Here is a 25,000-nt window from a genome sequence, read left to right as displayed (position 1 = left end):
ACACAGAGAGATGGGACTCATTGAGTCCAAAAGGGGTTGCTGGTGGGAGGAGTGGGGCAGGACCCACACCAACCCAACACAGAGAGATGGGACTCATTGAGTCCATAAGGGATTTGCTGTTGGGAAGACCAGGGCTGGACCCACACCAGCCCACCACAGAGGTCCTCTCCTGCAGCCCTTGCCTTGAGGAGGAAGCCCGCGAGGACCGAAAGACATTTCTTTCCCTCACCACGTGAGCAAATACAAATATATACATCTGCCATGGAAGCATAAGGGGTTTCTAAATAAAATGTTGTCAGCCACTCGCTGAGTGCTAAAGTAGTGTTAAGCTGCAGAAAACAGTATTTCCTTTGGCATTTCAGGCAGTCTCGAACCAATGTTTGAAACTCAAAACCGATGCCAAGCCTAAACACATCTGGTTGATCCCAGGCCACAAATAGCACAGGAATGCCTTCAACACCTTCCAGAACTGCCATACTGAAAGCTTAATTCCAAAATAGAGCTGACAAAAAATACTTGTCAGCATGATGCCACACGACAAAACTCAGCAAAGCATGATGCAACCGTGAGATATCCAGACATAACATATGGTGCAAAGATTGGAATTAGTGAAGACCGATCACCAAACTTAGATTGCAGGAGGCAAAAAATAAAATCAAACATTAGCAGCTTCAGCCAGATTTTTTTTATTTTCAAAATGTCAAATTATAATCTTAGTGTCGATCAACTGAATGCTCCAGAGTAGCGCAACCTTGCAGGCAAATCCAATGCCAATCGGTCATTATTTTATATATTGTGCTATTTTTATGCATATAAAAATGCCGGTATTTGATGCCTGAAATGCGGAGCGCTGCTTTGCGTGTCTTATTGCTAGAGTAGATCGTTAGGAACTTATTAGTGAACTGGCCTGATTCCTCTGGCATATTTATCATAGTTAGTTAATGTGGCACGTGACCAGAACAGGAATAAACTTGACACCAGAGCCCTTCCATCCTGACAGTTGTAAAAGTATGGTATTTTGTTAATTCTTAAAGAAGCAAGCATAGGGGTGGGAAGAGCATGGGGAAGGCCTGTCAAGAAGTACGAACTTCTTACTACTGGCCCTTCCAGTACTTAAATGGAGGCTATAGGAAAGCTTGGGAGAGACTCTATATCGAGAAGTGCAGGGATAGGACAAAGGGGAATGGTTTTAAGCCAAAAGAGGGGAAACTGAGATGAGATCTTGGGAAGAAATGTTTTTCTGTCAGGGTGGGGAGGCCCTGGCCCAGGGTGCCCAGAGCAGTGGTGGCTGCCCCATCCCTGGAGGGATTCAAGGCCAGGTTGGATGGAGCTTGGAGCCCCCGATCCAGTGGGAGGTAAAGATTATCCAGTTGGAACTGGATAATCTTTAAGGTTCCTTCCAACCCAAATCATTCTATGTTTCTATGAAAACCCCAGCTGAGAGCATCGGGCCAGGAAGATGGAAGACCATCATTGGCAGTGCTGGTATGGAAGCAAATCCAGCAAGAAGGAAAAAATAAGTGTTTTCAGACCACTGAAGGATCTCAGCTTCCAGGAAAACTCAAGCTGCTCCTTTGTGAACCTCATCTGCTTTCTTTTCCCCTGCAGTCTCTGCTGGGACTCAAGAGCAGGAAAAGTCAGGGAAAAAAAAATTTCACTTCCATAGCGAAGTTGCTAAGAATGAATATGAGGGAATATGTTAATTTTTTCACCCGATCTAGTCACAGCTACCTTCAAATCCCACTGTGAAAGTTCACATTTAATAAGGTGTGATTAACGAATGCTCAAGGAAGCCAAAAACTGTATGTTATGAAATGAAGGGGAGATCTGAAAGGAAAGAAAATACAGGAGAAACCACAGATAGAGTATCCCAAGTGACAAGGAAAATAGTGGATGCCTGGAAAGTGGGACTCAAACTATGTTTCTTTGTATGAGAGTTTTCTAAGCTCACACACATACAGGGTTTCTTTTTTTCTTTGTTTCCCTCTACACTAAAATTGAAAATTCAGGCTTGATATATTGAATTATAGCTTTTATGATCTGTTTCCTAAATATGCATTTCTGCCAATTTAAGCTGTTGGTTAAAAGTCAAGCTTGAAGAACATTCTGGGGTATGAGCCATACGTGTACTCAGACTTTGAACATCCAGCCTGGACCCGGGCATGCACCAAATCCAGAGCTTCAAGGCAGCTACCTGCGATTTGGCGCACAAGTTTTGCTGCGATGGGGAAATCCCACAGTCTTAGCTGGGGAGATGTTGGCATAATCAAGTCTCTCACTCAAATTAGCTTAAAATCCTAAGGCACTCTTGACCTAAGCACGCCTCAAACCCAAATGCTGCTGGAAGAAAACCCTCATGAGTGAGGTGGGAACTTTCCCAGTGCTCCCAACCACCTAGCTGGATGCACCAGATACGCCTGCCTGCATCCCTGCCTCATCTCAGCTGTCCTGCTGAGCCCATTCACAGCAACATACTCCCATCTCTTTGCTGGCATCTCCACAGTTGCTAATTTTGTTCCTCTTTTGTTCTTTGTAGACTTTCTGCTTTTCCTTGGCACCTTTTTTTGTGTCCTTCTCCTCACTGAACTTCTGCCCACGTTGTCTCAGTCCCTCCCTCTGACTTACTTTTCCCTAACATTGACAAGCCCAACCTTTGTCTTGTTCCACTTCTCCACAATGCCGCTCCTTCTCCCTTACTTACTGTCTTTTATTTTGATGTCTCCTACATTTGATGTCCACTACACCCTTCTCACTCGACATTGCCCTCCTCTTCAAGCTGTGCTGCATCCGGTTGCCCAGCCCTTTTTCTCTCCTCAAAGAGAAGTCAACCACCTTTACTCTTTCTCATGCAGCCTTTCCTCCACTCGCCCTTCCAGAGGCCAAGTGATGCTCTTGTCCCTCATTCTTTGCCGGCTTTGCTCATCCCTTGCACGCAGCATTCGTTCAATGCTGCACCTCCTGCTACCTGAGGCTTCCCCGCAGCCAGCAGGGAATCATCCATATTTTATATATTAATTTAGAAACAAGAAGATTAAAATACTTCATATTTTCATATTAATTTATATTATTACTAGAAAGGCTATACTAGAGCTATTTAATCTACCACATCCATATCAAGGACTCAGTTTTGATCTAAAGGAACATGACAGCTTGAGCAAAGTTCTTTGTTCAGATACCACACAACATACCTTAGCAGTGTGCAGCATGCAGCTGTTACAACGCTAATTGAAATATGTTTTTAAATGTATCGGGTTTCTGAACATTTGCTGAAGAATTATATCTTTCCCCTGTGTGCAAAATCCAGTATTTCAGCCATTTCAAAGAAGTGTCTAATTCCTAGAACGCATTAGTAGACCATGAAATAAAGCTGAAGTAAGGTATATCATACTGAGGATGGGGAGAACCTACAACTCTAGGTGGGTGGGGAGAACCTATGTACTCTCAACTACTTCATCAGCTATTCAGTTAATGCACAGTAAGAGCATTGTCATGCACTATCATAACATCAGTGGAGTAGAAATGGGTGGAAAGGAAGCAGATTTGCACATCTCACCCTACAGGTTTCACCCATTCTTATCTGAGATGACTTGTGCCATCCATGGGGAACGGAGCTAGGGAGAGAGACACCCGAGGCAGCTCACTGGAGGGCTAATGAAACACTTGTGTGTCATCAGGTGGATGCCTGGTGTAGATATCATATTTTGCAGTGAAATAAATGGTAAGCCTCTCTCAAATATCAAATGTTTGGACCATTTTTTTATTCCAGCACTTGCAGAAAGAGGTTCCCAGAGGGCCTCACGCCCAGCTTACGGAGGGGAAATTACAACTAATCTGTTTTCAAAGTCTCTAAAATTGTATTTCTATTAAAACAAAACAGCAGCAACAACAAATCTCCATCAGTAAGTATATCTCAGCCTTCCTGGGCTAAAAGCCTTTGACTAAAAAGCTATATGTTGCCCATTTGCAGTGTTATAAAAGTCATAAGACATCAGATCATAGGCTGTCACTGGTCCCAGACTAAATATCACCCATTCTTTGCCTACGGCGAGTGGGTCTGTTTAGTATGGGAGGGGTCCAAATGGAAATCCTGCGCTTTGGAGGAAAGCAGGAAACATTTTTGTGACAGTTTGTTTTTATTTTTTAAAGGTGGATCTTTTGAAGCTGCTTGGGGGTTTGGATATTACACGTAGTCCAAATGGAGACGGATTAGTGGCCAGAGCACAGCAAAACAGTCAAAGGTGCAAGATAATTGCAATTTATATATAATTGCCCAAGCTGCACCTGTTCCACTTTGAATAGGAGATCTTGTCCTCAGAGCAAATTTCACGAGCATAGAGTATATCCTTTTTTTTCTTTATTTGCATGTAAAATCTAAACTTGTATCAGAGTAAAGCAAGAAAAAATAACCTTTAAATAGCATGTAAATTTTTTATGAATCAAGATCTAAATAAAGAAAACTCCTGAGCTGGGAATTCAAAATACTAGCCAGAGAGAGCTGATTTGCTACCAGGCTCAAGAACAATATTTAGTTTACAGAATCAATCTGGAAATAAAACTAGTGCTTGCATCAGCATGAAAGCTACAAAAATAAAAAGGAGGTCTTAATAAAATATACAGTGGAAAAAGAAAGGATGAAAGCACTAGCACAGCTATGAGGCCCTCGACAGCCCACACAAGTAATAAAATAGAATATGATGTAATATAGAACAACAATGAAAGGATTTAAAATTTCTAGGTAGGATTCTGAGAAACTAGTTCCAGCTTTTGTTGCAGAGCAGGCATGCTGTGAGTTTCCTTGTGAAGCTACGATAAAGCCGGTGTGTAGCAGACATGGGCATTGATGATGGCAGAACCAACTCTAGAGTTACTTCAACTTTGTCTTGAAGCAGCCCAACAGAGCATTGATGACAAAGGAGGGGCCGGGCTGCTACCCAAGAGCCAGGATATTTCTCTTTTTCTAAGTACTCCATTCCCTTTGTTCTCCCCCTCGCTCACCCACTACTGCTTTCCCTTCTTGTCTGCAATGCAAAGATTTTCTTGTTCGCTAAATGTCACCAACACCTTGCCACAGAGACAACCATCTTCTTCACCTTGAGTAAGGAAAGTGCTAAGTGAACCTTGTGCTAAGTAGCTTGGAGAAATCTGAGATTAGACACACGCAAATGAAGCCTTATCTGCTCAACTAATTTCAGCCTGACCAAAGTTAGGAGGAGTTCATAAGACTTCTACAGGCAAGTCATGTAAGCACTGAATTCCTGTGCTACCTGCCATGCTCTGCACCCTAATTACAGTGCTGCATCCCCTGGTTTTAAAGAAATGTGATTCCAAAGCTTAAACTCTAAGAGAAACACTTAACTTCTCTTGAAATTAAATAGAATCCCAAAATTAGCTGCGCGGAATTTGGTCCTGCAACAAGCAGTGGCCTCTATACTGATTTTCAGATCAGCCAGAAACAATGCAATTCACTCACTGCAGTAATGCAGGAAATTTTCCTTCTCCATGTAAAGCTAGAAGGTACTCCAAAAGACCACTAATACTGCATAAATTAAATAATGTGGGTTATGAAATCTGGCCGGATTTTCTACTGTGCTGTGGCAGGCACAGTGTACAGAGGTAATCACAGAGCTCCTTGATCTGCGACCGTATCGTCCCACCAAAAGTTGTTAACACAAAGAACCAGCCAAATCCCGTCCTCCTTCTTGCCCTGGCAGGGAATCTCAGCTCCACCTCAATACCTGTGACATAGTTGGTTTAGTGTGTGATTAAGGAATCTCTTGAAGTTTTACATGTCACTGTTTCTTTTTCCTCCAAATAGTTTCTCTGGGGTGAATCTTTAGAGGCTGAAAAGCAGGAATGTGGCCTTCTCGATCTGACTCTTTGAACCCTCATTCTCACCTGGGTTGCAGTAGTTATGTGGACTATGAGAACCGGTGTCAAATAAAAATTTGATTGTTCAAATATCAGAAAAAAAGGCCTCGATGGATAATTCTACATTGGAAAAAGGACACCAGTATAAACAACATCCACTATGTGTTCTTCTCCGGGAAAGACAGGAAGCATTCCAATTACTCCTAAAATATGTTTGTAATAAAGTAACGATAGATCATGATCAGCTAGTCAGAAAATGGCATCGCACATTGAAGAAAAAGTTTTTCCTCCTTCTTAGGTTTCAAAAAGTTGATTGAAAAATCTGGGCGTACTCTTACAGTGACCCCAAATGTAGAAGTTGGTGTTAGTTTTGGATTGATACCTTCCACTGAACACAGACTGCAATTTCGCACCTATGTTATTAATGCAATTGCAAGCTTTTTTCCCAAACTATCAAATTAATTTCAAATTCACTTAAGATGCGTGCTAAGCCATTAGCCAGCGTCCCAGTGCAGTGTGCCTCATGAAGGCTGTGAATGAGTTATGGAGGCTAGCCCAGCCAAGGTCTTCAGAGCTCCCAACCACCTCTATCTAATGTTAGCGTGATGCACAGAGGCTCCATAAAAGCAAATGCATCCTTAATAATACTTCACACTTTATATAGCGGGTTCTATCGCAAGATTTCAGCCTGCATGAATTAAGATTTACAACACCTCGGAGAGGCGGGCTGGTATCATATCCCTCTATTTCAAAGATGGGCAAAGGTGAGAGAAAGAAGAAGCAATTTGTTGAAATTCACAGAGGAAGTCTGTGGCAAGGCAGAAAAGAGCACGGCTCTGTCAGCCTCAGCGCCCGTGCCTTTGCCACAAGACCATCCTTCCTGTCTCTAAATGCCGTGCTCAAGCCTGGTGATGTGCTGTAGTTCTAGCGCATTAAATATGACACCACATACACGTTCTGGATCATAAGGCTGTGCCCCATAAAACTGACAGACACAAAGTTGAGAACCCGAAAGGGACAGAGCAAAGAAGTAGAAAAGTCTTTACGTTGCAGCTACGTAGTATTTCTCTAGGCAGTAGTTTCCCGTGCTACTTAAAGACCAGAACATATTTTTGCTTTTACAAATGCAGCTTATTTTGCAAATCAAGGTGATTGCACACATTTCAGCCTGTCAAATTTTCAGCCTTTCAACCATATGTCTGTCGACCTTATGGACTACCAACTTTATGGAATTCAGCCATATGTCCAGATCCTGATATATATGAAGGCCAGTTCTAATATAAGAGCTTTACGGTAGTAGTGTAGTAAACCATAATGTTTGCAGATGGCTGTAATAAAATCATTCAGGAGAGGAAAGGTGCAGGGACGTAAAGCCTTCAAAGCTTCTTCCACTGAATAAACAATTTGATCTGAATAGTGTAGCGGAGAGCACATTCCACCAATGAACTAGCTGATCTAGTCAAAAAGTTGCTTTTAATTTTCTTTCCTAATCCCACATGTATTTTAACTTCCTTTTCTATTTTCCTCTGTGGGATTAGCTTAAAATTTGGAAGAAAAGTATAGGAAGGAAAAATAACAAAGTGAAGAGAGTTTTTTTAAAGGCACAGTCCACTTTTGAATTGTAAATTTTTCACATGTGAAATGCCAAATGGTTATGTGCAGCCTGGAAGATGTATTAATAGAGAGGTATAAGTTTTTTACCATCACATGGTGAGATTGAAGGATGATGTGACTTGCTTCATTTCCTGAAGTGGGACTCAGCTTTCAAAGTAAAGTTTTCTCCTGAGTAAGACTTTTCTAACTGTAGGAAGTTGGAGCTTGGTTTATGTCCTGCTGCACAACAATTCACATGATGATTCACGCTCCTTTTGTCTAACATAACTTGATATCTCTATTATTGGGGGAGCTGCAGTCCTGTTTTCACCTAGATGAAACATGCTGAGCTGATCCATCCCTTTCGGAGAGCTCTCTACGTCCAGGCTCATGCCAGTTCTGGCTGACAGCGCGGAAGGAAGCACTGCGTGCAAGAGGAACCACAGCCAGCATAGGTGTGATGGAGAGTCTTTTTCAAATCAATGTATTTTTTTAAGCTGACTATCCATGGTGAGCTTTGGCAAGCTTCCCTGAACTACACAACAATCGCTTCCTCCTTGGGAGAGAAGGAAGCCTTCCCCAGGCATTCACCGAGAAATGAAAAAGCAAAACACAACCTGCCTGTATCACTGGTGTTCAAAATCACAGTGAGAGCACCCCTCATGAGCTGTTTGCTTTCAGAGAACTTGGTCAGAGCCAGCTCTCGTGCTGCTAGCATCAGTAGAAGCTTTTCTAATGGATTAAATGGTGTGGGGTCAGATAGTCTCTAAGAACTGACAAATACAGTGTCACTCATCCTTACCATGCCAGGCTTTGTGTTAACCAAGTCACACTCCTTTCTGAGCACCAGGGCCTGCTTATTTGAAGAGGGCTTGTCCGGCACGGCCACGATTGCCACCACACTCAACATGATGTGAACTCACCCAGCACCTACCGAGATTTACCCCATCACATCCAACCATGCTTTCCCAAGCAATAGCAATTTTAAAAATTAAAAATAAGTTGAGCTGAGATATTATTTCTTCCCGGCTGAAAGTCTCAGCACCCGCTGAACCGTTCACTGCACAAAAGTAGTCATGAAACACAGCAAAGAGCATAGCATGGGCGTCAACCCTCCCCCCGGCGTGCACGGCCACACTACCTGTGTGCTCGTATTTGTGTCGCAGCAGGGAACTGCTCTTCTGGAATGTCTTGTCACATAAGTCACATGCGTACATGCCACTTTCTGTCTTCTTGATCTTCTTTCGGGACAGACAGGAGTCAGAGTCTGTCATGTCGTCGAGGCCGGACATGTAGTCTGGGGTTCCATCAAGCAATTCTCCCTGCGAGGGAACCACCTGTCAGCGACACCCACTTCCACCACCGCTCCTTCCCACAGAGGAACCAACCACCTCAGAAGAGTTAAACTAATATGGGCTAAGGTTGATGGTCCCTCTCAGTTTAGCAACCCGTTGGTAATGAAACTAAAGCTGATGGGAACTGTGGAAATAATGAGGAGCCTCCTGTGTCTTTGCCTTCAACTAACTTTTTGGGTTTGAGCACTCTGCAATAATATGAGCAGACAGTATTTATCGTATTGGCACTAAATATATTCAAGGAGTGGAAAATGCAAAGAGGAGGCTCTTCATGGCTGGCAAAAGGTGTTGTAATATTTGACAGGGGTAAATGTAAGCAACAGCTAAGAGATCATTACCTTCAAAACACCAAAACTTGGATATATTCTGTATCTGTAGAAAGGTTTTAATTGAATTTTATATTTAGGTACAAATGTTATTATTATGCAATCCATTTAAATGTATGTCTACCGACTAAAGGCCTCAAGCTATATTTTTATATTTAATTTTGTAATTTGAAATAGGGAATATTAATAACACTTTTTATCAATGTTCTATCTATGTTAAAACAGCCTTCAGCATTAAGCAATAATGAATGTGGATCAGTAAATTATTAAATTTCTTGATATTTATTTTGTCTTGATCCAAAGAGAGTGCAAACTTGCATGATAACATACATTTCCATTCGCTATCACACAGTTCGGTTTTCTTAGACTAGGTTTGCACTAATTAATATTAGAGAAGATTAAATAGGCTTAAATACATTTACAAAGAGGGCAGATGTACTGTAAATTGGAATAGTGGAACAGCTGTTATGGAGGTGCAGTGCTATTTATGCTCCTATTGTGCAAAGAGGGATTACAGCCTGTAATGTAAAACCATACCTGATTTTCACATTTGAAACTATAAAACATTTACTAGTCAGTAAAATTACTAATAGACCATAATAGGACATAGGGGAACATGCACAAATGTGAAAGAAATTATTAATCTATAATCAGTTAATCTCATTTAACTAAACTCTGTACATTATATCTGAATACACCCAGCAAAGAGCTATAAAAGTATGAGACTTCTGTAGCTCTTTGCTGTAGGTATGCAAGCGGCAAAATCCTTTACTACTCATTGTATTGACTCTGGGGTGACCTGAGAAAAGGATTAAAGGTTGTACGCAGGCATGAGGAGGTGCTGACCCACATTACGTGTCCAGGGGAAGACTTTGTCTGCGATTAAGGACCCTAGCTTCTACCTTTCCAAATAATTTCATTTAATCTCTGAGGCTTTTAAAAGCTGTTCCAGATGACTGGCAGGATTAGACTGGTGGTCTGAGAAGGGCAGTAGTAGGGCTGAAGGAAGGGGCTGTGGTGAAGTAATGCGTCAACGTGTCTTATCCCCTCAACATTCATGAGAAGAGAGAACACTTTTCTCAAGCATGGTGAGGGAACAATCTTCCAGAAAACATGGACAAGGAAGCTTGGAAGCTTTTCAATGGGACAGAGCTGCTACAAGGCTACATGGACCTCTGCTTAGAGGGATACAGGTTTGCATTCAATTGTGGGGGTGATTCTCAAGAGGTCTCCCACTGCTCCTTCTCTGCAAGGTGAAACGTAGTTATAGCCTGCAGAGACCAATTTCCCTAAAAAGTTTCCTTTTTCCCTGCAGGATGTGATATTATTATTATTATTATCATTATTATTATTATTGATATTGTTATTATTATTTAGATACAATTCTAATACGAACAACTGAACTCTTAACAGACTAAAACTATAAGTTTTATGCCTATTCAAAGGTATCGATACTGCTTCTAAATCCAAGCAGAGGTGCTCTTAAGGTAATTTCAGTTTGTTTTCCTACTCCACTACATTTTTCCTAGTTCGGATTAAAATAAACTGTGCTAATTTTGTTGGAAATATTGAATTCGGGCTTTTTCTTCTGTAAGAGGACACATCACAAAATACTAAATTTTAGCCTTTCAAAAGAAAACGGTTGCAATAATTTACCTGAAATCCTTGTTTCCGCTGGTACTTCCTCCTTTGCTGCATATCGGCAAAAGTAGCTGCTCCAGTTGGGTAAGTATAGGCCATATGTGGTAGGAAGCTCATCTGATCTAGTCCTGGGTATGGTCGCAGCCCAGGAATACTGGTCTGGACTGGTGGCATAAAAGTGGCTGGGGGAAATGCGCTCTGTGGTGGAAGCGTTGTGTATAAAGGTTTGGCACTAAATGGGTTCATACCAAATACTGGGTTAGTGCTTTTATCCAGGTTATTTGAATTAGAAAACTCTTTCTTGATAAAAGTCAAGTTCAGTGGCTCATCTGAGTTTTCAGATGATGAAGAAACATTGTTGTGTTCTAAATTTACACTGTTAGATTTTGTTTTGTTCTTTGTGGCTATAATACTTTTGGGTTCCTTCATCTGTTTTGGTAAAGACAAGTCCAAAGGCTCAGCCTGAAGCTCCTCGGAAGAGAAACTGTTTGGAGTGTAAGAACTACTGTGGGAGTTTTTAGAAGATGTGGAAGAAAGATTTAAAGGAGAAGGAGTATTGCTCCTAGAGTGGTCCAATTTATCAACTGGTTTAATATTGGTAAAATGAGGAGGTTTTGTTAGCCTGAGAGGAGTATCACAATTAGTAACACTGTTATGGAGTTCAGCTATAGATGGTGAAGTTATAGAGTCCACAGGCTTTATTGGAGATCTGGCTGACAAAGAGTCTTTAGTGGGAGTGTTGTTGGTGGCAGCCAGCGCCACCTTGGCACTGGCCCTTTCCAGTGATGGTGACCTGGAACTTGAATACTGGTAGACTTTTCTTTGTTCAAACCATTCCTTCACAAATTCCTGAGGAAGGCCAACAGCAATGGAAATTTTCAGTAGTTCATCAGAGTTGGGTTCCATATTCATAGCATAGTATGCTTTAAGTACAGACATGTGGTCCTTGTATGGGTTGATGGGGCTAGTCATTCCTTTCTCAGAAAGTACTGATGACAGCAAGAGGGTTTGCTTATCAAACACTCCAGGTTTGTTGGGAACCATGTTCTCGTGCGGCTGAAGGACTGCCTTGATTTCTTCGTTCATTTTACACAAGTAACGCTCATGCTGATGCAACGGAATGGGACCAGGAAAGCTTTCTTTACAGAACTGGCATGAAAATGGAGTGGATACGTTATGGTTCTCTATCATCTTGTCTTCAGTTACCAGGTCTATTAGGGTTCGCAGCTTCTCTTTTTTAATGTTATTGAGCTGCCTCCTCGAGTCTGTGGTTAAGCTCTGGAGGCAAGCTTTGGCTTCATTGACTTTCTCTAATGTATAGTCAATAATACTTTTAGTGGCACCATTATGACTTACTACTGGAAGACCCACGGGGGGAATATTGGGGGAGGTAACTCCTTGTTCCTCAGCTTGAGAGCATGAATCCTTCATATGGTAAACCTTCAACTTGGAGATCTCTTCAGCCTTGCAGTCCATTTTCTGCCTGGAAACCGTGTTGTCCACAATCTGTAGGACCTTCTGCACCTCACTTAAATTACTGCCTACTGCAGGAAACCCAAGCAATGGTGCTTCCATCCCTACACCTAAGTGCTGCATTGGACTTTGAGCAGAAGCGTGAACTCCTAAGGGGCTGGTTGCTCCAAGTCCACCATTCATAAAAGGACTAGTTGCACTAAACCCATGTGACGCCATAAGAACCTTGTATTCATTGAAATCTAGTGGTTCTGTTTTAATTTTCAGTAGGCCTGTTTGTTCAGACATACTAAGTGGTTTGCCATTCTCCAGCTTGTTTCTCAGCTGTGTAATGGCTGAATTAGTAGGAGAGGAAGATACAGAATTAGGAGAAGAACCCGTCTTGATATTGTTTCTCATTCTGCCATTTACAGAGATTAAACCAATACACTTCTTGCTGCTGATGTGCGAACTGTAGGAGCCAGAATGGGAGAAACGTTTCTTGCAGTTTGGACACTCATATGGTTTTTCACCTAAAATGATAATTAAAACCAAATGTTAATTATCATTGTTGCTTTTATAATTGCAAGCGACTGCATTTGACACGGAACTGATCATCTGTGTATCCACTGATTACCACTAAGGAAAATATCAGTTCTATGATTATGGCCACACACCACCACTGCTTTACCTTCCTCTTTCTATGGGTCTTGAGGTCAGGTTAAACCCACAGTCTCCCAACTGGCAACAGCTGCCAAGGCATGAGATTATTTGGCTCTAGACTGACCGTTGCAAGCCACAGGTAAGTACCCTGTGGCAAAGGGAGTCAAATCAAATCCAGGTTGTTCAAATAATATTGGTTTATTTTTTTTTCACCCAAAAAAAAAAAGGTATTTTCACTGGAAATAAGCCTGGTGTGAGAAACTGAGTCCCGATGGTGTCACGTACTGAGCGCCACATCAACCAGGAGAGCCAAAACGCACAAGCCATTCGATAGGAGATGCTTTACGCTTACTCGTTGTCTGAGAATATGAGCTGTATTTCACTTGGGGAGACTTTTTGTTATGTAAAATACAATGGACTTTTCAGGGCCTGACTGTACAGAAATGAGTGAGCGCTTCTGAACTCAAACTGCCAAACAAATAATCTATATTATTTGCAGGAAGCTTTACTATTTCCAAATCTTTCAGCAAGATGGTGGTATTAACAGCATGATAAATGAGGATGACTCAGATATCACTTATGAAATACCTTAGTAGCTCCAAGAAGCCAGAAGCAGAACTGTGTAAATTTTAAGCAGTCTTTAAAACTCAGCTAATTAAACAAAATGCAAATGAGCACACCAGCACCTCCGCTACTCACCACTGTGAATTCGCAGGTGTTCCTTCAGATGGTGTTTATATTTGAAGGCCTTGCCACACTCAGTGCATTTGAACTTGCGATTGCCTGCTCCTTGGGTCAGCATTTGGTGCTGGGAGAAAAAAAAAAAGAAGAAAAAAAGATACCAGCATGAATTTAATGCAAGAGAAACCATGAATTTCCAGCTTAAAAAACAAAAACAAAATTAATGTCTCTCTGAATTTATCAAGCGGACCAAAAGGTCTGCATGTACATTTATTTGTCTCATCAGTGTTGCAATAAAAATCAAAATGTTGGCAGTAAACCGAAACAAATGAGAAAGTACTTTCACATGAGCATTCGATATTTGCTTTAGAATTATTTCCTAAGTCTCTCATCAGAAATGTGTTGCTTTAAGGTATCTTACGATGAGGGAAACTGTTTTATAAGAAGATTTGTGGCTCTTAATATTCCTAGCAGATTCTGAACATGTGGGACTCCGCTTGTTTAAAAATTCTGTTTACTGCGTGTGTAGGAAAGAGAGAAACACTGTCGTTACTGGCATTTCGTGTAAGATTTAATTCATTATCAAGCAGAAGAGACTGCGTCTTCGGCATGAGCTGCTGCTGGAAATGGTTTTTAAAATCACAGAGCAGCAGGGAAGACTTGAGCTACCTTTCGTGCCGTGTTTTCCCTTGGTGCTCTTCTAAGGGGCAAGGGAAGCTGAAACTTAAAAGTGGCGTGAAGATAAAATCAAAGGCAGCTGACCTTTATGCAATAAGGGAGAAAAGCCTCGCGACTTTGAATTTGGAGAGGAAAAAAAATAATAATTAAAAAAAATTAATCATCATAATGCAGCCAAACCGCTCTGGATGCTCAAGGTAGGAGGTCAGCCTTTTGCAGGCGGCCACGACACAAAAGCCCATTGCAGGAGCTGGGAAAGGGGAGGAGGGGGGGGGGGAAAGAGGGAAAAAAGAAGGGAGGAAAAAAAAAAAAAAAGGCAGCGCCGAAATGGTATGACAACTGCGAGGGTGTGCTGCCTCTTCCCACATTCCTGGCGAGACAGATGGTGTTACATGGGACACAGGGAGGTTTGTTCAAACAGCAGCAACCTTCAAAGATCAAGCAGAGCCCAGCCCGCCGCGCGCCATTGAGGGACCCGCGCTCATATGTTGCTGAGTTGCATAAACAAACAGCAACAGCTGTTTTGTCTCCCCCCATCGCCCTCCGAGGACTACTATAAACTTTAGTTGTGCCACTGTTAATATGATACAATCATTTTAATTTACTAATTGTAAATGCCATGAGCAAATGAGGGGACTTTTCAACACCAAAGCTACCATTCATAATGCGCCAGCACCGGCGCGCTCTCGCATGTGAAATTTCAGGCGGTTACGTTGGATAAATATCTAGGCGGGTTTTTTTTTTTTTTCCCCTCGGTGTTTTTAATGATGTGAAGAAAGGAAAAAAAAAAAAAAAGAACTGTATGGTGAATCAAGTTAGGAAAAATACACGTGAAAGTGTGTTTGTTTACCATGGGAAGGAAGGAATAGGAGAACCCAATTCAGAATCATTTATATTGATTTAAGATGAAGCAAAAGATACAGTTCTCTTAAGAATGCTAATTGCAAAAATCGTGTGATTAGGAGATGTGTCTTTGCCTAACTGACTTTAGCTTATGGTAAGGAAAAAACCTACCAAGAGAAATACAGCCACAATTTTCAGGAAAATAAATACGGTGTAAAGCCTTTATAATTTGGCACAACGCAGACATCTATTTATTTAGATTTTAACGGTGCTATTTGAATTTCCTTTAAAAGCCTCCGTAAGATTGGTTTTCAGGAGTAATTCTCCATCAAGGACAGGAAGAGTTTTGCTGGTGGTATGTAAAGAGTTTCGTGGCACAGGTCTAGTGCCAGCCTCTTTAGGAGCACTAGGGAAGCTCAATCACCTGTTTGAGATACGCAACATTTCCTTAAATGCAGCACTGAGATAATATTACATGCATCACATCGAGGAAAAAACTACTTTGATTTATTACAGATACGCTGCTGGGCTATACAAGTGATAGCGATGCTGCAGTTCTTGCACGTGTTAGTGGTACAATCACAAACGATAACCTCTATGTCCTGTAGGAAGAGTTATTCTAAAAATGCGTAATTACATTTAATAAACAATTATACAAATACGCATAATATCACGTGGTTGAAAAAGTTACTCAAAAAGCAATGGAAAAATATTAGCGGGTCTTTTAGTATGTCTTGGAGCTCCTACTTGCAACACTGCAAAGTAAAACTAGGTGAAAAATGGAATTAAAATTGCTGAGATGTTTAATAATGTATAATTAAAATGCTACAGTTTCATTCACTTTTTGAGGAACATAAAAACGAAACTAAAGTCAAGTTAAAGTGCAAATAAAATTTCTAAATTAGAAATTAACACACTCATTCGATCGTGAACATAAGACTATTAAATCATATTAGAAGAGACCATCAAAAAATCATTTAGACCTCAATTAAAGCTATTACCATTAAAAGATCTGCATCTTCAAAATGCCATGAAAAATTAATAATGATTGCCAATCAAAGCAATATCGTTCCTCTAAGGGGTTGTTACAGAAAGAAATCACTTAAAACCAGCCCCCCACCTGATCTGTCCCTGGCTTGTGTGTCACCATATGCCGCTCGAGCTGGGTGCGGTAGGCAAACGTGTAGTTACAGAGAGGGCACGAGAAGTTCTCCTCGTTCTTCTCGTGGCGGTACTTGATGTGCTCCTTGAGGGACGTCAGGCGCTTGTAGCCCCGGTCGCAGTAGGGGCAGGTCAGCAGTTGGGCGAAGGCATCTGGAGTTCCAGGTGGCAGGTCTGCACCCCAGGACAGGGAGGGGGGGGAAAGAGGCAGGCCAAAAGGTCAGCAAATCAATGGCAGCTCATGGGCTGATTGCCCGGGATGGTATGAGAGGAATCGCTGCAATCTGCTGCCCAAGAGGGAGAGACGGTGCTTCCAACCGGCGGCTGGAGGCACGGGCACCCACGCACGCCCACGGCAGACTTGCAGGACCCACTCCAGACCCCACTAGGAAATTCACTGCGGGCATCACTCCTCCTGCAGACCTTGCTGGCTGGCTTCCTAAGAAATACTTTTCCCAATCAATTGGCAATTTGCATTCCAGACCCAGCTCATCATGTTACTTAGACCATGGACCAAATCCTTCCTACCAACTCTTCTCCAATTATTTATCGATGCATCAGACAGAGATGGGTTGGCTATGCCATACTTTGTTGCATTAAAACTTCCCAAAGCCCCAGCTGGGGTGGCAGCCTTTCGCCCTTTTAAATCCAGTTCACCCATCGAATAATACAAATTCGCTGACTAAAAAATCACAATACACTGGAATTACAGCCTCAATCTTTGCTCATGAAATTCCATGCCGCTGCAGCTGTTCTTCAATTTTTAAGGTAAACACCCAGGCATGTAGTGCATTTATAATTGCAACAGCTGCACGAGGTCAGGATACTGGCTAAAAATGAATTACAGCCTCACCATTTTCTTCTTGCCCGTTGGCCTCTGGAGTGCCAAGGCGAGACAGTTCCTCAGGGGCTTCAGGGTAAATAATGGCTGTGTCGCTGCGCTGCAGGTATTCCGCTATGCTGACTGCATGCCCATCTCCTTCCTCCAGTTTCCTTTTGGCAAAATATTCCTCAAAGTCCGACGTGCAATTTGCGTTCTTCACTAAAAATAAGAAAAAGGGAAAAGAAAAAGAGGTTTGAGTGCATCTTCCTCAAGAGCTCGGTCAGTTAACGTCATTACGCAGAGGCTGAACCAGTATACTGGAGCTACAAGGCTGGGGCTGCAGCTGGAATCGCACTCTCATCGGTCTTGCTCCAGCTCCTAATAAAATTAATGCGGTCTTTCCACGAGCATGGATGGAAGTAAGGGCGGGCAGTTAAATTAACAGGAACACGGGCTCTACGGGGCAGCAGGAGAAGTTTATGAGGCTTGGGTAATGCAGGTAATCCTTCATCTATGGAACCTAAACCTTCAGGGAGCTCTTAGGGGACCCACAGCTTTTGGCATGAACACAGCTCAACCTACAGGACTGAGCTCAGCTGCCCCCAGATCCCACAGACCCCGAGACAGTCCCTGCTTTGGAGGTGGTGGTTGCAGGTAATAAAGATCATAACCACTTCTCCATGAGAGGTCCTGCCTCGGGCTGCTCTTCCGTGGAAGGCAAGAGAAAAGAATTGCTCACAACATCTTCCTTCTATTTTTTTTCTACCTGAAAAAATAGCTTACAATGGGAAAATAGGTTGTTTTAAAGAAAGTATTGCTTCATAGAGCTCTACAAATAGAACCACATGTTTTCGACCATAACAAGAATACCGAGCCTAAAACCACTTTTACAGTCTGTACAAGAGTTTTCCTTCTTTTCCTTAAATGTAAACCCAACTTTTTATTGTCCATGCAATGTCCGTGAAACATAATATATGCTCAACCACAAAACATCCTGTTACTAAAAATACACTTTTCTCCTCCATGTATGAACACTGCATCCAGGAAAGACCCTAAAATTCTGGGAAGTTATAGACATTAATGTAATTATACCAAGAAAAAAAAAATGAGCTGATCATTTTCTTTCTACGGTATTTTTTTCTTTATGAACAAGTCTTGGAAGACACAGTTGGGGGCAAGGAATTAAAGATACTTGGTTTTAACTGACCGTAAATGAAAAGAACAGCTTATGATTGATTACATTTTTAATGTATTTCTCCTTAGGTGAAATAAGAAAATGAGGCAACGCTGTAAACTGTTCTACAGTTCATGTAAAAGTAAAATATTAAACGGCACGATTCTGCTCTCAGTGATGCCAGGGAGCAATATGCAGTAAACTCATGGAAATCAAAGCATTTATGGTCCTACAGGGTTAGACTGGTTTGTAACCACTGGAAACGAGAGAATAACCAGCTCTTTGGTGTTAGGTTAATGCTTTGCCTCAGGTTCCCACAAAAGTGCAAGGTGACGATGGCAGTTAAAATGAGATGTGGCCTCACAACTGGAACCAGAAAGCACTTGATTTGAAGCACTGATCTCGTTGTCATCGACAAAAGTAGATGTTGAGCTATGCAGACAAACCTCATCCCTTCAGCCGATAAAATCAAATCCTCTGCTGAGACAAATATGCCCTATTTTTCATATGAGCTGAGCAGCTTCTCAACCACTCTGTGGTATTTTAGTGACAGTGACCAAATGGCATAGGTCATGGGACTCTGTTTTTGGAGGGAGACTTCTGTTCCTATCAGAGAGGTTTTGTAGGGAATCACTACACAACCACAGCGTTCCTCCTTCGGTCCTTCTGTAGCTCTTTCTGTCATTTGTTAGTAGCATGAGAAACAATATTTCCTTTTTTCCCTCAAAAAAAATGGAACTTCAGTAGAAGCAGGGCATAAGTATGGAGAACAATACTGAGTCCCTTGCCTCCATTTTGTTACTGTGAGAGAAATAGAACAAAATGGTTGTCACTGAAGTGCACCTCATGCACAGGAGCATCAAACTATGTTATTTTACTTTGTTTTTTATCAGAGCAAAGATAAGGCATTACTTTGTACATTAGAAATCTGACTTTTCATTCCCTCGCTATCCTACATCTTTTGCGAGATCATCCATTGCTTAACACTACAGCATCTCTTGGCTTAGCAATAGATCCAAAGAAGACAAATTAATTTCTTGCCAGATTCAGGCTGTGAGGCAGTAAACGCTACCTGTGAAGCAGGGAAAGAGAGTTTTCTCTTGAGAAGAGATATCGGAGCAGGAAAGGGAAAGAATAGGATACCTCCAAGGGAGGTACATCCAGTGTCCTCAGGCTCCAGGCAAGCTAGGGAGTTTTGGAGCTTGCAACTGCGTTTATAGGATGGGGATTCAAGCCACCGAGTGATGCCTGAGTTAATAGCTTCAGTCCCGAACCCAGAGCCAAATGAGGTTCTTCCTTCCCAGCCCCCAAGTCTACCTGGAGTGTGATCCAACAGAACAGTCTGTGGAGGGCTGCCGTGATATTACTGGCCTAGGCTTCCTAATTCTCTGGATTATTTAGCTTCAATGTCTATGTGTGCAATCCAGGAGCTAAAGCAAATGTTTATGTCTACATTATAAACCCCTAAAAACAAGGGGATTTAGTGGAAAAGCTGACGGATCCCTAACTGAAACAATACAACCAGTGCTGCAACACTGCGGATTAACAAACAGCAAAAGGTGACCATGTGTATCTGGTTTCTCACCAATGACATTACTGACGATTCAGACATGGCTGGAAGCTCAACCAGTGTTACTAAAAAGACCCATCTGATAATCATTAGGTTTCCCTCTTGATTTCTGGGGGAAAGTCCTGCTTCCCCCCATCATGCCCTAATTTGTTTTCCATGCAGAAAGTCGTGTTCCCAGATTCCTCGTGGGCTGACACTGCGTACACATTGCACATCCCCTTGCGAGGCAAGAATTGCAACAAGATCTACGGCTGGTGACCTCACCAAACAAGTCTTTTTTTAATTAGTTATTGGAGCCCAGAGAACAGAAATATTTTCAGCTCCAAAAGCTGATGTGGCCATGTCACATAAAAATAAAACGCATTAAGGAAAGCTATCTTTGGAGGCATTTAGGACCTTTCAAGATAAAGTGAGAGAGAGGGGTTCAAGGAGCTTGGGACACCAGTTATTTTGTGTGGGAACTCGTCCTGTGAGATGGTGATAGCTGCCCTTAATCGCAAACAAAGCTAATAAAACCACAGCCTTCATTAGCCAGGAAGTGAGAGGCCCCCATTGGTACACACAGATTACAGCCCAAAAACGGCCTGTCCTCCAACCTGCCAAGTTTTACTTCTGTTTTCCTCTCCCCAAAGGGTTATTTTTTTTTCCCCATTCTTTAAATTATATTAAGAGATCTTTACTTGAAGGTTGTCAGATATTAGTAATCAAAACCAGGAAGTTTTTTCTCTTTGTTTACAGGGAATTTGTTGATCTATTTTCTACAAACATCCCAGCAGTAATAACCATAACAGGTACAATAAAATAAACCATATGAATTTATTCATTCACATTTTAAAAACCCCTTCTGCAAATCCTCCTTTTGTCAAGTATGCAGTTCAGAAATCCCCAGAAATATTTACAAATTAACTTAGCAGGGCCAAAGACTAAAACTTTCCCTTTAATGGTCACTTTTGCTTTTCCACTATAAAGCCACCATGGCTCATTATAAAAATGCAGCTGATTACTGTATGGATAATAAGATTTCTTTTTTAAGTGCCACTAGGAAGTGACCATTCTGACAATAGCAGAATAATTTAATAATGGAGACTTTTTCTTTTAGTTTTCTTTCTCTGCTAATGACATTCTGCAATGAATTTAATGCTAAAAATACACCACAGTTGTTGCATGCACCTACAGTGACTTTGCAGTTTGATGTAAGTGAATGAGCCTGAAGCTGTATCTCCTATCTCTGTGCTCAGACCATGTCCTAAAGTACTACGAGATCTGGTGTTAAGAGGGAGAGGCACATTGTATTAAATGAGGGAGACCTCCTTGGCCCACCTGGAGGGGCTTGTGTTAATCTGTAGGAAGATCTGCACGGCTTTCCTGAAGACCAGAATGTCACTGTGGTACGGCTCTTGCTGAAGATAAGAGTCCCTACTCCAACTTCTTTCGTTGGGTGGAGTCTCAGCCTCACCTAAGCTATTTCACTAAACATCAGTGATAAATCCCACTACTACCTACAGGGAAAAACTGAGGTGAGATGCTCAAGACAGGCCCAAAGCCTATAGTGAGAAAGAAAGAAAACTTTGAATGTTTCCCAGACTAGGAATAAAGGATCCCCAATTGCTTAGGGATTGATCTCTTTCCTTTCCTTCTCAAATAACGGTTGGGGCACCTCAACAGGCAAGCCAGGGGAATTCTTAACTCCGCATGAAGAATGCTGCATCTCCTGTCACCTGGCATCTTCCTCTCAAGGTGAAAAGACTGGCAAAAGCATTTAGTTTATCAGATGATTTAATGTGACCAAATAATCTGACATCACCCCTCAAGAGACGATGGAGACTGCAGGCATTACACAAACATGTTCTACTTAACCTACTCAGGCACCAGCGTCCACTGAAAGAGGAGGCTCTGAACGCCTCAGTGGTGAAAGATTTGAATTAAACGCTAGTAGGGCACTCGATAACTTATAATGGTTATTTGAGCGAGCAGCTCGTTGCAGCAAATAGCAGCTGGAGCAGAGATGAGGCTGGGTGTCCTTTTGCGCGGGACATTTGGGGAAGGAATTGCTGGGTGCAACATCCAGAGCAGTTTTGCATTTTAAATGCAGACCACCTACATACAAACCACTCTTTGAACCATTTCTGGTTCTGCAGTTGGCAGTGCACCAAGCTGGGTAGGGGCAATCCTTGTCTTTTCCCGCAGAAAACTGTTCCGCCAGGACACCCCACAACTGAGCAGGGAGAAGAGACCATCACATAGTGGAAGGGAAGGGGCTATGAGGACACAAAGTCTTCCCCCTCGAGCAGACCCCATTGCAAGTATTAAAGAGTCAAGGCTTGTTATGGTAAGGAAAATACACGTAAAGGAAGTCACTGACTGATAGGGGACCTCAAAGGCTCTTGCAATGGTAATTCAGATAACCATCAAGTCTTCTTTCTGAATTAGATGTCTTTTAAAGTCCTGTTTCTCCAAGTGCTAAGCACGATTTGCCACTTTATTAACATCCCTTGGAAATAAAAAAGCTTTTAAAATACGTGTGTATCCAGTTCTGTACAACAACATCATTAAGTATATATATAATGATAAACTGTGCCTCAGTGCCACCCTCCTTTCATGCATAATAATTCTAATGGATGAAAAAGGCAGTGGCATGGTTTTATTTTCCTATTATTTTCACCTTTAAGTATTACAAAGTAAATTTCTTGTGTTACTTAATAAGAGCATTGGGTGTTTATGTGGGTGTTACTAACATCAGGAAAGTGTGAGTAATAAAATCCTTGCGAGACTATAGGTACCACCTTTTACAGTAATATTTGTAGAGGGCATTACCTATGAACTAAATCTCATAATGGAATGCATAGAAATGTACTTAGACTAGAAAATTCTTAACCGTGTAAATCGGGGCTATCTGCAGCATCTCAAATTGTGACAAAACGCAGAAGAAACATGGGGTGATATATGGCATTCAGCTGTGCTGAGGAGGGAGCGGGGCCTTGTGGCCTTTGGAAAGAACATGGTAAACCCCTAAATTCATTTGGATTAGAAAATAGTAACGGAAACCTTTTGCTGTTTTACTCTCCTACAGAAAAAAAGAGATGGTGCCTGCTAAATATTTCTTATTCCACAAAATGCGTTGAATTCTAAGAAGAGGGGGAAGAAAAAGATGTAGAAAGTGGGGGAAAAAAAAAAAAGATTACCTAGAAACATAATAATCTCATAAATATGCATTTAAAGTGTGTGTGTGTCTGTGTATCTATGTAAAGGGTTTATGCGAGTCTTGCTGAAAAGATGTTTTCAGTCTCTGCAGTAACTTACTCTGTGCACTGTGCGAATCTGGGGTCGACGAGAAGGGTACACCCCATCCTCATCATCAAGCCCTTTGTAGAGTCTCATTAAAAAACAACTGTATGTTGGTCAGGCTGCTTTATATAAGATCCGCCAGCACATCCTGTCATGCTGTTGAAAACTATCAGCTTGCGAGGATGTAGTTATAAGGAGTATGGGGCTGAAATACTGCGAGGAACAGGAGGGGTAGCACAGACTCCCACCAATGAGTTCGTCACTGCACTGTTGTGATCAAATTGGGGAAAGAAGTTAAAAACCAGGAGTTTTATGCAAATGTTTCCCAGCTGCTAAACCGAAAATAGGAATGGAATTGTTTTGTCACTTCGTGCACAGCTGATTCTACATGGTACCAAAGAAAAGCGATGCTCACATCATGCAATATCTTACCTGTACCATTGTTTCCAGTGGTCTGAATTGCGGCTTCAGGCCCCATAGTGTCATAATCTTCCTTCATTTCTTCTGTGAAATAAGCACAAACACTTTTACTATTTGCGTGTGACTGAATTGCTTACAGAGTTAGGGAGAACACTGCGATAACAGAGAAGATCCCACTAAGGGAAGGAGAAAAAAGGGCTGTTGTGGACCTCTGCACAATAGTTTTGTGCTGACAACTGAATGAGTTCCACGGTGCAGGATGGACAAGAACTTATTTACTTTAAACACAACAGCAAGTGGCTGAAAACAGAACTATTTGTTCGGAGTAAATGAAGGGCTTTTCCCATTATCAAATTTATTAAGAAGTCAGGTGATGAAAAGGGATTTTTTTAACATTTTTTCCCCCATATTTAAAAGAAACACAGTTTCTCACAGTTAAACACTGTGAGATCTACACCTGGAAGAAACTGCAAATACAAAAGGAAGATATAAGAAGTTCTTATATCTCTGTTTTGTCTATCACCAAACAGATCTTCTGAGCTGTCGCCGTCATTTTAACCTCATTTGAAGCGCAGCGTGCCTTAATAACAAGTGGTGCAGATATGTGACAAATTCTCAACTGTGGGCAGTTCTTCTCTGCCCGTACAATGTGTTTGTATCTCCTGTGCACTCTCTGCACGCTGACAAAGTCTGCTGTTATGGCCATAAATTGAGATAATTCACATGCAAATGAGCATGATATCTGTAGAATTATTTGCTATGTATTTATCAGGAATTGCTTTACTTTCCATGAAACTGGGGGTTCAAAGCGAGTTAAAATAACATTTTGAAGAGGCTGGACGCAGCTCCATCACTGGGGAGAATGCTTATTTTCCTAGATATTTCCACCTGCCTTCGGAGTGCCTGTCAAACTCAGTTTCTTGCTGCTAATTTGTTAGTTCATGTGCAACAGGTATTCACACATACAGCCTGGATAAGTTTTAACCCTCCAAAAGGTTTTCACAGGCAAAAATAAATATACTTAATGTTTTTTTTCTCGCCTTTTCAACTTCTCCTAAATGCCAGCCTTTCTTTATTTGAAGAAATGTACAAACACACAATCTCTCTTTTTTTTCTTTAAGTGAGAGAATTTACTATTTGAGATTTAAGAGAAAAATCTGCTTATTCTTTCACTCAGCCACGTCTGTAAGAAATAATGTGTCAAAAGCACCCAGAAATTGTTCAATGAGAACGAAAAACAATTTAAAAGAGAAAATTTCCCAGAAATGAAGACAAGTCAATGATGATTCAGGAAGATGGATGCTGCTCAGCCAATCCAGTGATAGACTGGCAAGAAGTTCAAAGCCTGCTATTAAAATCTTATTGATACACGAAGCATTAAAATTCTTATAACTCAGTTTTTGTGAGAAAGATTTTGATGAGGACAGAAACTGGCCCAGTATTAATCCATTTCCATGACAATGATTT

General features: G+C 41.6%; 1 protein-coding gene across 1 annotated transcript in view; it reads right to left on the bottom strand.

Moving 5' to 3' along the window:
• ZEB2 (zinc finger E-box binding homeobox 2) overlaps nucleotides 1-25,000 on the bottom strand; it is a 114,425-nt gene that overhangs the window by 2,631 nt on the left and 86,794 nt on the right. The window contains exons 4-9 of the mRNA XM_009558938.2: nucleotides 23,546-23,617; nucleotides 17,115-17,303; nucleotides 16,221-16,435; nucleotides 13,598-13,706; nucleotides 10,799-12,768; nucleotides 8,603-8,783 (exon numbers count right to left, since the gene is read on the bottom strand). Coding sequence (XP_009557233.1) covers nucleotides 8,603-8,783; nucleotides 10,799-12,768; nucleotides 13,598-13,706; nucleotides 16,221-16,435; nucleotides 17,115-17,303; nucleotides 23,546-23,617 — 2,736 coding nt within the window. The remainder of the gene's footprint in view (nucleotides 1-8,602; nucleotides 8,784-10,798; nucleotides 12,769-13,597; nucleotides 13,707-16,220; nucleotides 16,436-17,114; nucleotides 17,304-23,545; nucleotides 23,618-25,000) is intronic.

The sequence above is a fragment of the Cuculus canorus genome, chromosome 6 (assembly GCF_017976375.1).
Source record: "Cuculus canorus isolate bCucCan1 chromosome 6, bCucCan1.pri, whole genome shotgun sequence".
NCBI classification, from domain to species: domain Eukaryota; kingdom Metazoa; phylum Chordata; class Aves; order Cuculiformes; family Cuculidae; genus Cuculus; species Cuculus canorus.
Note: the sequence above shows the minus strand (reverse complement) of the source record. Positions and strands in the feature narration are given on the sequence as shown.